Here is a 19,951-nt window from a genome sequence, read left to right on the forward strand (position 1 = left end):
ACGACTGTCATGCACCCTCCTGGCCACCACAAACCACCCTGACATGTGTTTATTTTTAAATAAATTATTTATAACGGTAATCAGGCAATCAGGTGACATTGCAGCACTGTGAGTATATGCGCAAACACGTGATGTTTGTTGCGTAAACTTGTAAGGCGTGGTTCTGATCCGTCTGGCAGGACGTTGTCAGTTTGAAATCCCTGGTGTGGTGACACATGAGCCCATCACCCCTTAGGGGTCGATAAAATGAGCACCGTTATTTTTCTGAAAACTTGTCCTATGGAGAGACTGGCTCCCACCACCATGGGAATGTGGCATTTTTAGCACTGGCACAGGGCCACCGATGGAAAAACGAAGGCCACCCCCATTCCTCACCCGTGGCAGGGTTACTCTCTCACGTAACACACATTTCTTTTTTAATACACATATCTCAAATTAAGTACGACACGGAGCGTCAAACGTTTAATTTCAACTTCACCGGCCCCGTTCATCACTAGTTCAGCGGCCTAAAAAGAAAAAGTTTCATCGATCGACCCAAAAGAAAAAATATCCACCGCCAAATGCTGCCGGGTGTGAAATTCCCGCCGCTGGCTACGGACCGTCGGCGGGAAGGCGCGGCGCGGCCACTCCCCGCGAAGTGGAAACGCAACAACAAACGGTGACCAGGAGCCGCTGGCTCAAGCGCCAGGGCGAGTGAGGGTCACGGACCGGGGGTCAGCGCGGGGTCGAGGCCCCGGCTGGCTCTAGTGGCGCGGCCAGCGTTGGGGCCGCTGGCCACGGTCTGGTCGGAGCAGGGCCGGAGTTTGCTCACGTGTCCAGCTCTCGGTGCTGATGCTGAGATCTGGCATGGCGAGTTTGCTTCGGTCTAAGGGCAGGCCGAGTGTTTGTTCCGCTCGTGCGGTCGGGGAGAGTGCTCCCCCAACACCCCCAACAACCCCGGTTGGGCCGTGCGCTGCTCCTCGTCCGCGATCGCCCACTCGGCCTCTTTTGCCCCCTTCACCTTCACCGCTTGCGTCCACGGCGCCGCCTCGCCGCTCCCTCGGGCGGAAGAACTCCGACGACTCCCGGCGACGATCGGAGGGCGCCCGCGACCTCATCTCCCCCCACCCCGCCGCGCCATCGCATCGCTCCGCCCCGCACGCCACGGCCGCTACATCCCCTGCGTGGCCAGCATGGCCCAGGTGAAGGGGGCCGTCTGATCGTACAGCGAGTCTGCGGGGCCCGACGAGACGGGGATGACGGCGGAGCAGGAGGAGAGGGGGTGGCCGGTTCCCGTCAGCTCGGAGCCGTGGTGGTGGTGGTGGCCGCCGAGGCTGTCGTAGGGCGACACGGCAGGGGGGCCCCCGCCGTGACTCTGCCCGTACGGGGAGGAGGAGGAGGCGCCGCCGCCGCCGCCGCGGAAGAACGGCACGGGGAGGCCTGCGGTGGGGCCGGCCTGCTGTTGCGCCGGGGAGAGGCTGCTGTTGCTCACGGACCACAGGCTGGGGTACTGGCTGCACGGGGGGTGGGCGCACGCACACGGCCAGGGAGAGGGGGGAGAGACGCAAGGTGTCAGCACACTGAGATCATCATCAGCAGCAGCAGTAGCAGTCGTGATGAATCCGATTCTGGACGAAGGCCTCCGCCAAGTCATGGCCATTCACCACCGTCGTGTGATGGCAGTCATCCGTCCGGCACGTCGACACACGGTGATTGGTGAGTGTGGCATTGGGGTGAGGAATAAGAGAGAGAGAGAGAGAGGTAAGCGAACATCAATTAAAGTTCGCAGACACCAAAGGTATGAACGTGACAGCCTTTCCAAAATAAATATGTACATGGAGTCTATAGATCAACGTGGTAGAGGAGTCCAAATGTGAATACTGAATACGAGATTGACTTCATTGCCAACGAGAAGCACTGCACTGTCAGAGACGTCTCTCTCTCTCGTCAAGAGAGCGCTGCGAGATGAGTTGCAACTTCGACGCAGCCAGAGAGAGAGAGAGAGACGGAAAAAAACGAATTGCAGGCAATCTCAGACGAACTCTGAGCTACGGGTTCGAATGCCGAGAAGAGCAATGTGATGGAGAAGGCACAGAGATGGAGAGAAATACAACGACAGACGTAGACAGAATCATGGTTTACAGTATCACAGGGGTGTTGATGGTGGCAGTGATGGTGGTGGTGTTCGTGTGGAGAGCGGTGGTGTAGCCGCTACGAACCCGGTGACCCGAGTTAGATTCCTGCTCATGGCCAGCACCAGTGACGATGATCTGAATCGGTTCTAGGCATCTCTTAGGTCGACTCAGCCTCAAATGAGTACCTGATGCGGTGTGTAAATATCACCAATGGGGAAACAAAGGCGGTCGGGCGTGGTGCTGGCCACCCACTCCCTCGTGTGCCGTGCCGGCCTTCATAGGTGCTCGCTAACAGCACTTGCCCCAATAGTCTATTAAGGCTACACGGGGGATCTTTGTCTTTTGGTGGTGGCGGTGCTGCTGCCGTTAGCACTGCTGGTGGTGGTGACTGTGGTGGTGGTGACTGTGGTGGTGGTGACTGTGGTGGTGATAGTGGTAGCACTGCTGCTGGTGGTGACTGTGGTGGTGGTGACTTTGGTGGTGATGATGGCGGTAGCACTGCTGCTGCAGCTAGTGCCGCTGGCGCTGCTGCTACTGCTGCTGACTGTGGTGGTGGAGTGGGCTGGCAATGCTGCTACTGCTGCTGACTGTGGTGGTGGTGGTGGAGTGGGCTGGCGCTGCGTACCTGTGCGAGTGTGCGATGGCGTTGGGTGCCTGCAGGCCGGCCCAGCTCTCGTCCTCGCCGAGCATCGCGGAGCCGTGGTGCAGTGCTGGTGGTGAGAGAGAACACGTGCACACACACTTACACGTGCACACACACACACACTTACACGTGCACACACACACACTTACACGTGCACACACACACTTACACGTGCACACACACACACGTGCACACAACAACAACCGCCATTCGCCACTAAGTGGCTGTGACGTCACCACGACGCTTGTGCCAGGCCAAGTGCACCTTGAGGCCACGTGAAGTGTCGAACGCCTGCTGGCAGGAGGTCACGGGGCAGACCCAGGTGCCACGGGTCGACTGACCGAGATGACCAAGATGACTGGCTGATGCACCACCTGTGCCCCCTACTGTGCCAACTTGCTGTGCTTTAGCCACCCGGCGCTCCGCTCGTTGTTGTGAGCGTCGCTCCTCCGCCCTCCGTTGTTGCTGGAGGGCGACTGCCTCCAACTGCCCAGTAGCGTCCTTCACGAGCCTCCTCCACAGAGGCCGATCTTGACACCGCTGGTACCAGTCATCGGCAAGTCCACTCAGCTCCACGTCCTCCTGTACCACATCATTCCATCTCTTCTCTAGCCTGTGCCACGCCCGTTTAGCCCCCTCGATCCGGCAGAACAAGAGCTGTTTCGGCATGCGGTGGCTGGGCATGCGGGCTACATGACCCAGCCAACGCAGCCTTGCCTGCCGGAGGAGCTCACCGATGGGACTTTGCCCAGATCTTTCAAGGATTTGTAAGCTCCTCACACAAGCCAGCCTGGTTAAACCCAGGTTGGTTTGTAGGCAGGCCAGCCTAAATGTTTCCAACCGGCAAAGATGCTCCATTAGGGGGGTCCACGTTTCGCAAGCATAGAGAAGGAGGGAATGACTGTGGCCGAGAAGACTTGAAGCTTCGTGCGGAGATTCCACCAGTACAGCTATTGAAGGCTTCACGAACTACGTGGTCAAAATAGATGTTAAATAATGTGGGAGCCAGAGGACATCCCTGTCACACCCTAAGGTGTACAGGGAAAGGCTCTGACTCCCGGCCACGTAGTTTAACCCGGGCCCGCTCACCATCATGAAGGTCCTTAATGATCGTAAGCAGCACTTACACACACACACACTTACACACATACTTACACGTGCACACACACACACACTTACACGTGCACACACTTACACGTGCACAAACACACACTTACACGTGCACACACACACTTACAACCAGACCCCGCACACACTCCTATGCACAAGCTCTGGGTATTTTCACATATAATTAATGGATTAATAGATTGTTTTAATGTATTATATGTATTATATATATGGACAACAATAACCAGCAACAACGACATGTGTTCTGCCTCACGGCAGGGGGTTTGCCTCATGGCAGATGGGGGGGGGGGGGGGCGTATGTACACAGGAATCTCCTGTTTTTGATGCTAATTTTGGTCACGTGACCAGGAAGTTGCGATTTAAGATTCCCGCTCAACCACGCGGGCATCGGCCATTACACACATAATTCAAGATGGCGGCACACATCGCGTCCCAGTGAAGCCAGCCGCAATTGTCCATTGTGGGACTTTAAGAAGCATTGTCTGTAAGTTCGTTTATGTTCTTATAATATTGGCAATGCTGTTATAATGTTAGAATGACCGTTATAATGATGTAAATGCCTTTATAATGCTGTTAAATTGTTATGATAAATACGAGGCCTAGTTAACAACGAAGCCTGCAACTTTCCTTATTGTGAATGTTACTTGTAATTTAATAAGTCGAGTCAAACTTGTACCCAAGTAACTATATTGCGATCCTGAGAGCAAGGATAACGAAATATCTCATCCACAATTTAGTGTTATGTGTAATACTGTACATTTGGGGTGCAGTGTGATGAATACACGATGTGCCTTTATGTAACACAGCAGCTTATGCTCTAGTATAGTTATTCAGTGGTAATGTAGGGGCCTGGTCCATCCAGGGTCTATTGTTGAGAAACATGTTATTTAAGACAATGTTCTGATGCTGTGGTGTTCATTCATTGTGTTGGTGTTTCCGGGTATTAACAGATGCTGTATCTGTGCTGTTTTCTCACAAATTTTACCTCGTTAAAATCAATAAATGACGTTTGGAGTCGGATGTTCACCCTGGCTCTGAGGGTTTATTGGACGCAAGGTTATCTACTCAGTTAGCGGTGCAACGCAGCGCACAGCGAGGCCGAGACAACATGATTTGCAGCCATTTTACAAACCACTGCTGAATTAAGTGCTCCTTGTGTTGGTCATGGGGGCTTGTTTGACCATACTTCACCACGCTGGGTCGAGTGCGGGTGAGCGAAGGGGAAGCCCACGGCCGGTTCGGTACCCACACTTCGCCCCACCACACATCTGACCACTTCCTGACGACTCACTATGTGGTGTGCCCAAATGTATGCTGCCGGGTGGTGAAAGAGCTGGGAGGTGGGGTTGAAACTGGCGACCTCGAGATTGCAAGCCCAGTTCACTGGCCGTTAACACTGCAGCAGCTGCCTACGTAGGGCTGAATGATTAATCGATTTCAAATCGATTAATCGCAATTTTAAACAAAGCGATAAGCAAATCACAAAGGCTGCGATTTGAAAAGCCTACTACTTTCTTGCTGGAATTGTTTTCATTATTCAAACTTTATTTTTTTAATTTAACAATTGTTACATGTTTGATTGTTCTATTTCAATTAAAACATTTAAATAAATACATGTTGGAAGCAATTAATATATTTTAAGTTATCATCCTTGCATTAGAATATATAGAGCATATTCTTGGATCTTTCGGTAAAGTCACATAGATAGGTTCAAAGAAAATAACAAGAAATAACAAAAAACTACGACATTTCGATCGCAACACAAGTGGTCGTCTTCAGGAAAAGGGGGGTTAGCTACCAAGGTAAACTGTTTATAAAGGTTTTAAATGGGCGTGGCCCAAATGTCAGCAGCCAATGATAATGTAAGTGGTGGGCAGCCAACCCGACGGTGGTTTGTTTTCCACCAATCAAAGGGCTGGCAGGTGAAAATTAGCATGTTAAAGAGAGATTAGCATGACTTAAAGCTTTCGTGACTGCAGGAATTCTTACTCTTTGGGTCTGTCGGTAAAGTCAGGTAGATAGAAAAGAGACCAGATGGCTCATTGGGACACTCTGTCTACTGGAAAGCCACCCACACGGATGCCTATCTAAAACCTGACTCCCACCACCATCCAGCCCAGAATAATTCCCTTATCAAAACTCTACACCATAGGGCTTGTTGCATTTCTGACCATCACCACCTAGCCAGTGAACTGGAGCACGTACACCAAGCCCTCAAGATGAATGCATCTATCACCCCAACCACTGGGAGAGAACCATCTGAGGACCCAATCAAAACCATCACCTTGCCATACATAGCCAAGACGAAGGTACTCTGCAAACCTACTGGCTATCAACAAAGATTCGTTCATGAAGCCATCCAGATATATATACACAGACAAATTTTCAACCGAGAAGATGGGTACAAACTGAGCAATCATTGGAAGGACGTTATTAACCAGTTTAAGTCATAACTGGCTGTGATGTTTCCATCCTACCTGCCGATGTTAGCAGTTATTTCCGACTCTCTGAGTTGCATTCCTCGATGTGGCGGTGGCTACATTGACATGCTAATCTCTCACAATACAATGGCCAGCCCAACAGCTTTGGGGTTTCCTCGATCTTTCTTCTCTAACCCCGCCCACTTACCCTTGGGCTGCATCCATCTCAGGCCTATATAACACCCTGCTGCTTCAGCAGCTCTCTTGCTATATTTTTTCACCTGAGGACGATTGCTTGTGTTGCGATCGAAACGTCATGATTTTGTATTATTTTTCTATCTACGCGACTTTACCGAGAGACCCAAAGAATAGGAATTCCTGCAGTCACGAAAGCTTTACGTCAAGATACATAGAGCAGTTAATATTTTGATGGTGTCATGTGGTAATGCTCCATCACATGTTATAAATCTATTACACAGTGAATATTGAACTGAAGCTTGACTTTAAAAAATTTAATCGCAAATCAAATCGCAATATCTATGAGAAAATCGCAATTCGATATTTTCCCCAGCCCTATTAAGTTATGTTTCTCAGCAGACGCAACGTTTCAATCCACTCCAAAGATCTTAACCTCTCGCTCAGCGAACAGAATGCAAACGGCCGTACTGCGCATCATTCGTATTGCGACAGATTCTCGTGAGAGTCAATTCGGGCAGGGCTTCGCTAACTGCGTGCGCAGGAAAAGTGAAAATCTTAAATTGAGAAAATAAATTTTTAAAGGGCCAGGGAAGGCAGGGGTTCTAATTGTTGGCACCAGCTCATCGCTCGGCAGCCTTCCAGCTTGTCGCCGGTTCCTCGCGGAGACGCAATTTATTAGGTCGCACTCATTACACACAAAGTGCTTGACATGAATGGACCACAATGCATTGCTGATCTCGAAAAGGAGCATAAACCAACACGCAAACCCCGGTCATCCTCGCAGCAGCGGCTGTGTGTGTGTGCACGATCGAACAAAGATGGTAGTCACCGCATTGCACGCTTTCAGGTGTGCTTTTACGGCCGTCTGGAACGTTCTTCATTACGATATTAGGATTAGGAAGCCACTGGAGCTATGCACTTTCAAATTAGCATCTAGATTGATAACTAATTTCTATGGAACTGCTTTTTGTGTTTAGTTTGTTGTCCTTCCCCCACACCTCCGATTAGCGCGGCTGGCTACGTACGGTGCGAAAGAAGATCCACGTGCATACGTACAATTTGCACGAACGATGATTAATTATATAATCAGGAGAAAGAAGAGACTCTAAACACCGCGAAAGAGAAAGAGAGGGAGGTCGAGCGGGGTGGGTGTTTCCATGCTGAGTTGGCACGGTAACAGAGAGAGAGGAAGGCGTTACCGTGCTGCATTGGCATGGCAACTGAGAGATAAGGGGAGGCATTCCGTGCTGCATTGGCACGGTAACAGAGAGAGGGAGGGAGGTGTTACCGTGCTGCATTGGCATGGTAACAGAGAGATAAGGGGAGGCGTTCCGTGCTGTGTTGGCACGGTAACAGAGAGAGGGAGGGAGGTGTTACCGTGCTGCATTGGCATGGTAACTGAGAGATAAGGGGAGGCGTTCCGTGCTGTGTTGGCACGGTAACAGAGAGAGGGAGAGAAGTTCTTACCGTGCTGCGTTGGCACGCGGCTGGGGTACGGCGCCACGCGGTGGGAGTGCAGGCCGGAGAGACGCTCGCAGCCCAGAGGTGTTGCGGTGCCCTGAGCCAGCGACATCGGCTGTGGCTGAGGCTTCCCCATCCACCAGCCGTGGCTCGCTGCACAAACAATGGACAAACGGCATTGGTGGAGGCGCGGTTCGGACATTCGGACGCGATCCCCCCGAAACCGCCACCACGCTCGCGGCACGCGCGTCGTTGAATCGCGAGCGTCACAATACGATATCTCTATACGTGCGTTTAGAGGTCGTTTGCAGTCCCACCCGCTGTAATGTCATAACGATAAAGGTGCAGCGCTGCATGTTGCCTGCTCAAGTCACTGCTGGCAGAAGGGGCCTCCACCAGAGTATCGGGGCGCCGTGGTGGCGAGATGTTGACTACCTCGCCTGATGTGCAGGCAGTCGTGGGTTCGATCCACGACCCTGATGCCTGTTGTATATTTGGAGTTTGCGTGTCTCTCTCTCCCCGTGGTCACGTGGATTTTTTCTCCGGGGCCTCCGGTTTTTCCCTCCGCATTTAGAATCAACGTGGTGCGTTTAAAGTATTTGGCTGCTATAAATTTCCACACGTGATAAGCCACTTCGTTGAGCTATCATCTGTGATGGCCAGGTCGCTTCTGACAAAGAAGCTAATAGCACAGTGGGGCCTTACCTGGTGAAATTTAAAATTGTTTTTTTTTGCGTGTGATTTGCTTACCTTTCCTATACTTTGCACTCCTATCGTCTTTTTGTGTTGTTTGTTGTTGTAACTGTCTGGCCCGCCCCTACTGGACATCTGTGACAAAGAGCTTTAGAGCTCATCGGATGTGTAGCGGCAAAAGCACCCTGAGCGGATGCCCCTGCGCTGCGTGGCAGTTGTTCGGTCCTCATTAGAACTGACTGTCTTATTAAAGTCACTAAATTTCGATTTAACGACAGACCTGTTCTTCACCTGAGGACGGCTGCTTGCGTTGTGGCCGATACGTCGTGAGAATTATTTTATTATGTTTTATTTTTATTATTTTATTATTTCCATTCTACGTGACTTTACCGAAAGAACCAAGAAGAAAAGTCACTAAGGAGTATGCAGGGAAGTTATACGTACGTACAAGTTTGTTCGTTTGTTCCTTTGTTTTTTTAATCTCTAAATGCGGAATGGCGTTGATGTCGTCTGCCGGTCCGAGCCACTGACTTGACAAAAAGCTTCTTAGCTCTACGGGTTTTACTGGGTGGGAAATCAACTTGTGATTCTGGCTGTCGCTGCTGCTGCTGCTGTTGCTGCTGCTGCTGTCGAGAAGAAGATATGTCACTCACCGTGTGAGTACGGACTCTGTGGACAGTCGCTCACGTTCGAGTCCTTCATGGTGTGGCTTCTGGAAACGAGACGCACATTTTGTTTTGCCTGTTTTTAAAACAACGTGACGAGCTCGCGCCGAAATCGAGTCGCTGTTCACACAGTTTCTGTCTCCCCCCATCTCCCCCACTAGCACATTGAGCTGTAATAAAAGCATTACGATGACCTACTCATACAAATGGTGCTGCACATGTAATATGGTGTCATGATATTAATAATAAACACATCATTTACAGCCTGTTCAACAATCCACTGCTGTGGGCGGTGACGGCGCGGTTGATTGACCGTACTTCACCACGACGGCGAACAGTGTGGGTTGGTGAACGGGAGGGAGATTTCAGCAACCGGTTCTGATATCACTCGCGACGAATGTTCGCGATGACCGTGAAACAAACCAAGGTGCAATACGCGAACGTGTTCCACAGGACTGTAGGAGCTGCCAAGTCTCAAGTTAAACATCTCCCTGCTCGGCCAGTGGTAGCAATTCCACTGTCATATGGCAGGAACCAGTCTATCCAAAGTACAGTTGCCCATAGTATCTAAGTGGAAAACTAAGTGATTATCGACAACGATGCATTAGCCAGTATGAAGATTATAACAATGTGATCTTTGCAAGTTCACATGACAGATTATGGCTCAGATTAACATCGCAATTCAAGGGCCCTGCGGTGGTTGCAAGTATTCGTTGTAAACATTGGTAGAAGTTAATCAACTATAACACCCACAAAATATGAACAGTATTCATTTTTACCAGGTAAGGCCCACAGCGATAGCTCAACGACACTGCTTGTCGTGGAAATTGATAGCAGCCAAATACTCTAAACGCATGTTGATTCTCAATGTGGGGGGAAAAAAGCGGAAGACCCAGAGAAAAATCTACGCCACCACGGGGAGAGAGAGAAAGTAATGCAAACTCCAAATATACAGCAGGCGTCAGGGTTCGGGTCGAACCCACGACCTCCTGTACAACAGGCGAGGTAGTTAACATCTCGCCACCGTGGCGTCCATTGTGGACTAAAAGGTGCTCACTCCAATGTAAAGCACGCGCTCCCACGGTAACAAAAGTTCAAGGCGCAGCCCTGCAATTACCCGCTCGCACTATTGCTGGCAGAAGGGCCATCCACTGGAGGCCGCTCTAGAGAGAGCCCCCGATCTAGTGGGTATATTTGGCCTACTCTTCCACGCTGGCCAGACGTCTTGGAAGTGGTGGGGAGTGCCCCGCGCGTTACCCGACCGCACGCGGCCTGCAGAGCGACGACAGCCGTGGCGTGGCGCTGAACCCATGCGGCGAAGACTCGGGGATTTAAGGAGCGTGCTCCGTTGTTTCGAATGCCGCGCCGGATTGCGAGTCCGTCGCGGTGCCCATCCCGACAAGGCCGAGGGCCGACTCGGCTGAGGACGACGGTGCAGTGCTTGCGCCGCACAGATTCTTCAAACTCTTACCTTTCCTTCGCGTCCAGAATTCCCTTGGCGAATGGGTTGTGCAGGATTTTCAACGAAGTGACCTGAAAAGCACGAAAAAGTCACCGTTCAAAGAGACACCTTTACATGCCGGGGAACGAAACTCATCCCCTCGGGCCCGCTGAACGTCATCGCGACGCGTGCCCCGTGTCCCCGTGCCCCATTCCCCCATGCCCAGTGTCTCCGTGCCTTGTGTCTCTATGCCCTGGCCGCATGCCCCGTGCCCCGTGTCTCTATGCCCCGTACCCAATGCCCCACGTCTCCATGCCCTGTGCCTCATGCCTCTGTACCCCGTTTCCCCGTGCCCCATGCCCCACACTCCACGTCCCCGTGTCCCGTGTCTCCGTGCCCCATTCCCCCGTGTCCCGTGTCCCCGTGCTGCCCACCTCCTCGTTCTGGTAGGCGGTGACGGCGATGAAGCGCGTCTCGGGGAACGCGTGGCTCGTGACGAGGCGCTGGGCGCCGCCGACGCGCACGATGTGGATGCGGGGCTGGTACTTGTGGAGCGAGTTGAGCATTATCTGAGCAGCAGCGACGAAGACAATGAGATTCACATCAACGAGGGTTTTGCCATCGCCATGATCACCGATATCATGATAACAACCAACTTCATCAATTATCAACGTTTTGTTGCAAAATATTGCAACAAAACGTTTGATTTTTTTAATTAATTGCAAACTACCTGGGTGACTGGCTAAATGAGACTTTCCATGTGACAAATAAAACATTGATGTATTGATTGATATCGTTGTAATGGCATGGTCATAATTTTTTTTGAAGAATTATGATTCATGTACAGGGGCCTCGGTTTAGGGAAGGCACCTGACAAAGCCATCAACACTTGTCGAGAGCAGTTTATGCGAATGCCGTCACAAGAGGTCACAGGTTTGGCTGAACTGTCCTTCGCTGACTTTGCTTGACGAATTAATGAGCGAATCAACACTCGTCCTACTGTGGCCGCGTCGCATTGAGGAATTGTGATGCCATCACCATTATCAACTCCTTCATTGTGGAGATGGCCAAACACCCCAATGTAGGACCACAGAGCTTGGGGGGAAATTGCTGGCAGCAGATCTCGCTGCCGGTCTTCCCAAATGTCTGTGGCTTCCTGAGCCCCCACGTGAAAGACTGTGTGGGCGTTACTAAAGCCACATCATTGTAAGATGCAATTCGCATGAATGACAATTTTAAAACGTACCACCGACACCACCATCGACACCATCAGCAATTTCACCGCCACCACCAATAACAACACCACAAACACCATCACCACCAACAACGTTATCACCAGATCACCACATCACCAGCATGCCACCACCACCACCACTACACCATAGCCACCACCAGCATCATCATGACCAGCACTACCAAAACATGGCCACCACCAGCACCAAAGACAAAGACCCCCCGTATAGTCTTAACAGACTGTTGGGGCAAGTGCTATTTGCGAGCACCGATGAAGGCCGGAACGGCACACGAGGGGACGGGTGGCCAGGACCACGCCTGGCCGCTTTCGTCCCTCTAGTGGCGATGTTTACACACCGCACCAGGTGCTCATTTGAGGCTGAGTCGATTGATTTGTCTGACCAAGATAAGAGCCCATAGTCAAAGGGATTAATCTAACCAGGAGGCCCAGGACCGGTTCAGATAATCGTCACTGTTGTCGGCCGTGAGCGGGAATTGAACTCGGGTCGCTGGATTTTTAGCGCACTAACCACTACACTACCACTCACCACCAGCACCACCACCATAATCATCACCGCCACAAAACAACACCACCACGAGCGCCCACCTGCCCGCTGCCGTTCATCTTGTTGGAGAGCTTGACCTTGCAGAAGGAGACGGGCGCGCGCATCCAGTGCGCCCCGAAGTTGGGCGAGTCCGGGTGGATGTAGACGCAGCTGGGCGGCTGCGGCTCGGGCTTGCCGCCCGCCACCCACTCGCCGTTCACGTACTTCCAGCGGTGGGCGTCGGCGGCGCAGAAGTCGAGCAGCAGGGAGTACATGGCGTTCGGGTCGAGGCCGGACACGGACGCCTTGATCACGGGGAACATTCGCCTGCGCGCAACGCAGCGATGGGAGAGTCACTCGCAGCCAGGGCTCGGAGACGGAGTGGGTCATCTGGCCAGATGAGAGCCCATACGCAGAGTGATTCATCTGACCAGATGAGAGGTCATAGACAGAGTGGGTCATCTGACCAGATGAGAGCCCGTAGGCACAGTGAATCATCTGACCAGATGAGAGCTCATCTGGTCTTTGTCTATGATATAAGAGCTCATAGAGGGAGTGAATCATCTGACCGGGCAACATTCGCGCTGGCGGCCGCCCTGGGCCCCGCATTTGGGGGTGGGGGGGGGCCCACGCTTCGAGGTCACGGTGTCAGATGCAACACTTCCGGTTTAGTTTGAAGGCGTCAGAGAGCCCTAACCACTTACACCTGATATTAACCATCACACCTGACCCTAACCATCACACTACAGCAACAACCCCACTTATAGGTAGAGACCGCTTTGTACACGGTGCTCAAATTGTTATTAAACATATTATTAGCAGTAGTATTATTATTTTTTTGTTCATCTATGAAAACCTCGCTGAGTCTCATGGACTCTTTTTTAAGAGGGTCCTGCCAATGTTTTGCAGTAGAGGGTGGGGGGGGCAATGATTGCTAGGTGCAGTTACGCAATGCATCTTTTTTGGACGTACTTCATCGCACTCACGCAATTGTCAAATTACATTTTTCTCGAGAAAACTCATGACTATTAATGATACAAGATTCAAAGTTGAAAAATTTTCATTTTCTGATGGCGTCACCACCACGTCATGGCAGCGCCCAGCGTCACGGGCTGGGGGTAGCCATCTTAGATCTACTGCCCTCAAGTGACTCCACATTAAGTCGAGTAGACCCCCTCTTAACCACCACGCCTGTTCACGACTAATCGCTCAGCGACGGGCCTCCATCGAGCCCAATGTGTAGTGTATAGTAGTGTAGTGTATAGTAGTGTAGTGTATAGTAGTGTAGTGTATAATAGTGTATAGTAGTGTACAGCCTCCATAGAGGCCAATGTGTAGTGTAGTGTATAGTAGTGTAGTGTATAGTAGTGTAGTGTATAGTAGTGTAGTGTGTAGTAGTGTAGTGTATAGTAGTGTAGTGTGTAGTAGTGTAGTGTATAATAGTGTAGTCTATAGTAGTGTAGTGTATAGTAGTGTAGTGTGTAGTAGTGTAGTCTATAGTAGTGTAGTCTATAGTAGTGTAGAGTGTATAGTAGTGTAGTGTATAGTAGTGTATAGTAGTGTATAGTGTAGTGTATAGTGTAGTGTATGGTGTAGTGTATAGTGTAGTGTATAGTGTAGTGTATAGTAGTGTAGTGTATAGTAGTGTAGTGTATAGTGTATAGTAGTGTCGTGTATAGTGTAGTGTATAGTAGTGTAGTGTATAGTAGTGTACAGTGTAGTGTATAGTCGTGTAGTGTATAGTGTAGAGTATAGTAGTAGAGTGTATAGTGTAGTGTATAGTAGTGTATAGTGTAGTGTATAGTGTAGTGTATAGTAGTGTAGTGTGTAGTAGCGTATAGTGTAGTGTATAGTGTAGTGTATAGTGTAGTGTATAGCAGAGGTGGGACAAAGTCATTGTTATGCAAGTCCAAGTCGAGTCGCAAGTCATCAAATTCATGACTCGAGTCTGACTCGAGTCCAAGTCACATGACTCGAGTCCACATCTCATAGGTGGGACAAAGTCATTGTTATGCAAGTCCAAGTCGAGTCGCAAGTCATCAAATTCATGACTCGAGTCTGACTCGAGTCCAAGTCACATGACTCGAGTCCACACCTCTGGTGTATAGTAGTGTAGTAGTATAGTAGTGTATAGTACAGTGTAGTGCCTCCATAGAGCCCAATGTGTTCGCTTACCGACCATTCCCCTGTTAACAATGGACTGTTGTAGGTAGAGTAAATATTAATGAATGCATTGATTAACCACGTTTCTTTTAACATTATGTGTTTATAATTGTGTTAGTATCTTTACGTATTAATATCCATTGTTTAAATGTTATAAAGTACGTTTTTTGGGTGAAAAAGGGTAACTTTCGCTGCCATCGGAACGAATTAAGCCTTTAACGTGCATTTCCTCTACTCACTTAACGACCACATCACTTAGCGACCGGTTTCTTGAATCGTGGAACTGTGGAACCAATCACCGTCGTTAAGAGGGGTTTTAAAGTATTAGTATTGATCGTTTTCATATTCATTATTATTTGTTATTAAACTCATTATTAAGTAATTTAGTCACGTTAATAATAATAGTATTGTTATTGGGTATTGCATTTGTACATATTTGGTTAAATCCAGGGCAAAAAATTTCAAAATAAATTATACTTAAAATTTTGACCGTAACGCACTCCCCTGTATAACAAGCATGTCCATGGGAAACTAAGCTTGATGCGGCGTGATTTGCGCTCGTTTGTACGCGCTGTTTCTTGAGGAACACGTGATGCGCGATATGCGAGGGACACCCGCATATTCAACGGGAGTAATTTGCGGGTAATTTTTTGTTTACGCATTTTCACACCGCCACACAATGGCCTACTCTTGCTATCGACGTCACGGGGATCTTTAACATTCACTGCGAAGCAGACGGCGCGTAGTCATAACAGTATTATTATTATGGTAATTACACCGCGGCAGTATTAATCAGGGCGGCCTGCTGGACTCCAACCGCGACTCTCTGCAACAACGAGCGGCGAGCGCGCTGCCGGTCAACAGAAAGACTGCGCAGTGTCTCCAATCGGTCCCGAGAACAGCAACGTTCTTGCCATGACGTCAGCACCGCGACCGTCATTATCTCGGCTCACGTCAGCAACGGCACCGCGAACAACAACCATCGTCATCATCATCGTCGTCATCACCATCGTCATCACCATCATCGTCGTTGTGACCGACAATCAGGGCCGGATCAAGGCGTGGGGGCTTTAGGAGCTGCAGCCCAGGGGCCTCCGCTAGCTGGAGGGGCCTCCAGAGATGAAGTGAAAAGTGATTTCAGTTGTGAATGCTGAATTTCATTTGTTGTTCGCCTTGTAAAAAATATTTTTTATTTTATTTTGTTTACCGTTTGAAAAAATACTGGTGGGGGGGCTCCCAGTACCTGTAGCGCAGGGGCCTACAAAATCTTAATCTGGCCCTTCCGACAATACTTAGCCTCAGCAACACCACAAACACCAGAACTATACCTCTAATGCCGTGAGTGATAACGCCATCACCGTTCTGAACAATAACACTGCACGGTGTTCCTGCTCACCAATTCAAATACCAGGAGCAGCTAATAGCACCACCACGGGTACCACCGGCTCACCTTACCACCAGCAGCACCGCACCATCAACACTCTCTCATTCACCCCCGTGAGCTAATACATGTACCGTTGCAGACAACAGCTTCTCTGTTAGATTATTCAATAATGACTCTCTGGTTCTTTCGGTAAAGTCACGTAGATAGAAAAATATATTTTTAAAAAATTCTATCTACGTGACTTTACCGAAAGAACCGGATAATATGGATTCCTGCAGTCACGAACGCTTAAAATCAAGAGATTCAATCATTCCCTGCAGGGCATATATATATCTATCGGTTGTGATAAGATGTTATATATTTTTAAAAAAATTCAAAGTCGGGCTTACAAAGTGACGTGTAAGCGAAAACACAAAAAAAGTTACGTAGAAACGAGTTTTCTCAACTGAATTAAATGAAGATCCCGTGACATTCGCAAGCGTGGGTCGCTGTGTGTCGGCGTGACGTCTGGTACTGCTGGTACAGCGTGGCTCTCAGCACCAGCAAAGAGGCAGTGTCTCTACTTCTGCTGTTGCTACTGGTGTGTGTACTGCTGGTGGTGCTGGCGTGTGTACTGTTGGTGGTACTGTTGTGTGTACTGCTGGTGGTGCTGGTGTGTGTACTGCTGGTGTTGATAGTGCCCTCCCCCCCTCGTGCCCCCCACGGCTCACCTGCCCGCCTTGGTGACGATCATCTCGTTGGTGAGTTCGCTGAACCTCTCCCAGAGCTCGCGCTCCTCGAGCGCCACGCGCAGCTCGCGCTCCGTGGGGTCGCCCTTCTCGCTGCCCGCGCGCGACTCGCGCTCCACGGCGCTCAGGAGGTGCTCGAGACGCGGGGACGACGCCGCGGCCACCGCCGCCGCCTCGGCGCTCAGATCACCGGCGGAGCTCATCGCTGACGATGCCGCCGCTGCCGCTGATGATGATGATGATGTCGCTGCTGCTGCTGATGGTGATGTCGCCGCTGCTGATGATGATGCTGCTGCTGATGCTGATTATGCCGCTGCTGATGATGCTGCTGATGATGCCGCTGCTGCTGCTGATGATGATGCTGCTGATGATGCCGCTGCTGCTGATGATGACGATGCCGCTGCTGCCACTCGTGTTCTGCTGCTGCTGTCGCCCTGCGGGGAACGAAGACGCAGCCGTGGCTTCAGGCGAGACGACGCCAACACCGCCTCCACTGCCTCCTCCTTCTCCTCCGTGTGTTCACGGCTATATTACGAATGAAACGCTGCCACCACCGAAGGCTCTCTCGCTCTTTGCTGCTGCTGCCAATGTAATGATCTCCCCCACAGTTTGGGTCGCAGGCCGATCGCCACTGGAAGTGCTGAGATGTGATCTCTATAAAGACAAAGGATCCTCCCCCTCCTCCGCCCACCGTATAGCCTTAACAGACTGTTGGGGCAAGTGCTGTTAGTTGCGAGTATCAACTACGAAGTCCGGCAAACGGCACACGAGGATGTGGGGGTGGGTTTGTCCAGCCCGAGCTCAGGTCTACCACTCCGCGAGGCTCCATCTGCTTCCCCACTCACTCGCTGTTTAGAAGATACATTATATCGTGAGTTTATCTTAGAACGTGACTGAATTACTCCCGACACCGAAGCTGCGAGTGGGTCGCACAAAGTGACCCCGACGTAGAAATATTTTTTTTATTTAAAACAAAAAATTCAAAGTTAGGCTGGAATTGACATGTAAGCGAAAACACACACAAAAAAAGGTAACGTAGAAACGAGTTTGCTCAGAATTAAATGAAGATCCCGTGACACAATTCGCAAGCGCGAGTCGTTTGTGTGTCGGCGTGATGCTTGGTCACCCCTACCGCTGGCGAAGTTGTGGCTCTTTCAGAATCACGATTTTTATTGACACCGGAGGAATCCTACGAGCTCTATCAAGCTATCTGTGTCTCAGAGAGGTTTCATGTCCGCATTGTAACAGCATGCACAACTACTCAATGGCCCATACAAGCGGACTAAGTTCGTATCGCGGTGAAGTAGTGACCGGTGTTATTTTCGACAATGGGAAAACCTTCCACCGCGTACGGAGTTCTGAAGTCGCTGCCCTGTACAGGCACATCCACTCACGTCGAGATATATCTGATGTCACGTACACTGGCAGCTGGGAAGACGGCTGGAGCGAGTAACGTGCACCGATATATGCAGAGTCAGAATCTGTATTCATACTGGGGGAATCTGATGAGCTATGAAGCTTTTTTTCACGGATGCCCAGTAGGGGCACGGGGTAAGAGCGTGACAACAAGAACGTGTTACACAAACGAAGCACGCCGCCCATAGAACCAGGCACAGACTCGAATATTATCTACGGTCTGAATCGTCACGTAATATATGTGGACATTGTATATTTGTATATATTATATTTGTTTTTAATTCACAGCCTAACGTGAAAACACTATCTTTATTACAAATATCTATGGGCGTACGTAAAATAAAAAAAAACCCGCAAACAATAAAGCTGTAGAATATTTCAACCCTACCGGCCGTTCTGTTAAACTCCCTGCGTACTCGATTTGTAGATCCTCGCGAAGTCAACGCGATTCTTGTGTAAAAACACAAACCCCTATATATAGAGAGAGAGATATAACATCTACCACACACTACCTCCTCGCACCTGACATAAGCCACCGGTGACACAACCTCCTAGACGGACGCAGGCACGCACGCAAACCCTCACATAGACCGTCCATGAACTCACGCAGCCGTGTGCTCCTGTTTACGTGACGAGTGTGTGTGTGTGTATGTATAAAAGATGTAAGAGCCGAACACACAACCACCTACCTTTTTGGTGTATATTTATCTATCTGTAGATTTGTAGAGAGAGGGAAAAAAACCCCGCACACCGACGCACGACCTCCCCGCGTGTCGAGGCAGACACGCACAGAGCGCTCTGCAGTGAACCGCAATGAGTCAAGGGTGGGTGGGTGGGTTGCTGATGGTGGGTGAGTGACTCTGGGGGGTGGGTGCTGATTGTGGGTCGGGGAGCACAGCGCTCCACGGATGCTCCCTTATTATACGGCGCGATGCCCCTGCGAATGCGGCCGCCGGATTGGATCGCCGCGACTCGCTTTCAAGTCGCCTCTTTTTGCATATTAAAGTGCTGCGCTGATTTAAGCGCGAATTAGCGAAGTCTCCCTTCATCAGCCAGCCAGCCTCCCCCCTCTCTGCCCCAGTTGCTTTCGTTTGTTTTCTTCTTTCCGGCCCCGCCGTCTTGAATGCGGCACAGCGAAAGCGGCGTCGTTGCCTTAACGAACTCCACTCGGCCAGCGCACACAGTCACATGGAGAGAAGCAGAGAAATCGAGAGAACATCCCCCACTCGGCTATGCGCTTTTGTGAGAAGTTGACACGAACGCCGACTCATCATCGCATCGCCCCTTGTGGCGTTACGCGCCCGGCGCTGTGAAGACAGCAGCTGCTCCCTCGAGTTTGTCGTTGTCCCAGTGATGCTGACTTGCTTTGGCCGTACCACGTCGGCGGTGCTCGATCCACTGCTAGATGAAAATGCCCCCCCCCCTCCTCCCCACCAAAGCCGCAGCCACTTCTCACGAGCCTGCGATGGTGACTGGTGATCTATCCACTCGGGCGCGTTACGTCCCTGTAGCCGCAGCTCCGTTCTGATTCTCGACCATCGGCAAGACGTGGTCCTGCCCAAGCCCACTCGGTCGTTTAACTCCCGCTGCTTCTCGGCAGAGTTGAATGTGGCCGTCCCGAAAAGCTGCTGTTCTTTTAGACGTACCCGTTTCACGTCTAAGTCGGCGGGTTATCGATAACAGCACACGTCTGTGCATTAACGCATGCTGTATACTGCG

The 19,951-nt window shown here is 50.6% G+C and overlaps 1 protein-coding gene across 1 annotated transcript; it reads right to left on the bottom strand.

The window, feature by feature from the left end:
• Positions 1-99: 99 nt before the first annotated feature.
• LOC144944738 (T-box transcription factor T-A-like) lies at positions 100-17,035 on the bottom strand. The gene is made up of 8 exons (XM_078873074.1): positions 16,799-17,035; positions 12,604-12,868; positions 11,198-11,332; positions 10,794-10,855; positions 9,311-9,369; positions 7,971-8,117; positions 2,740-2,824; positions 100-1,493 (listed from the first exon to the last, which is right to left on the bottom strand). The coding sequence occupies exons 1-8, from the start codon at positions 17,017-17,019 to the stop codon at positions 1,151-1,153; spliced, it is 1,317 nt and encodes a 438-aa protein (XP_078729200.1). The 5' UTR covers positions 17,020-17,035; the 3' UTR covers positions 100-1,150.
• Positions 17,036-19,951: the final 2,916 nt, after the last annotated feature.

Source organism: Lampetra fluviatilis, chromosome 2 (genome assembly GCF_964198595.1).
Source record: "Lampetra fluviatilis chromosome 2, kcLamFluv1.1, whole genome shotgun sequence".
Taxonomy (NCBI): domain Eukaryota; kingdom Metazoa; phylum Chordata; class Hyperoartia; order Petromyzontiformes; family Petromyzontidae; genus Lampetra; species Lampetra fluviatilis.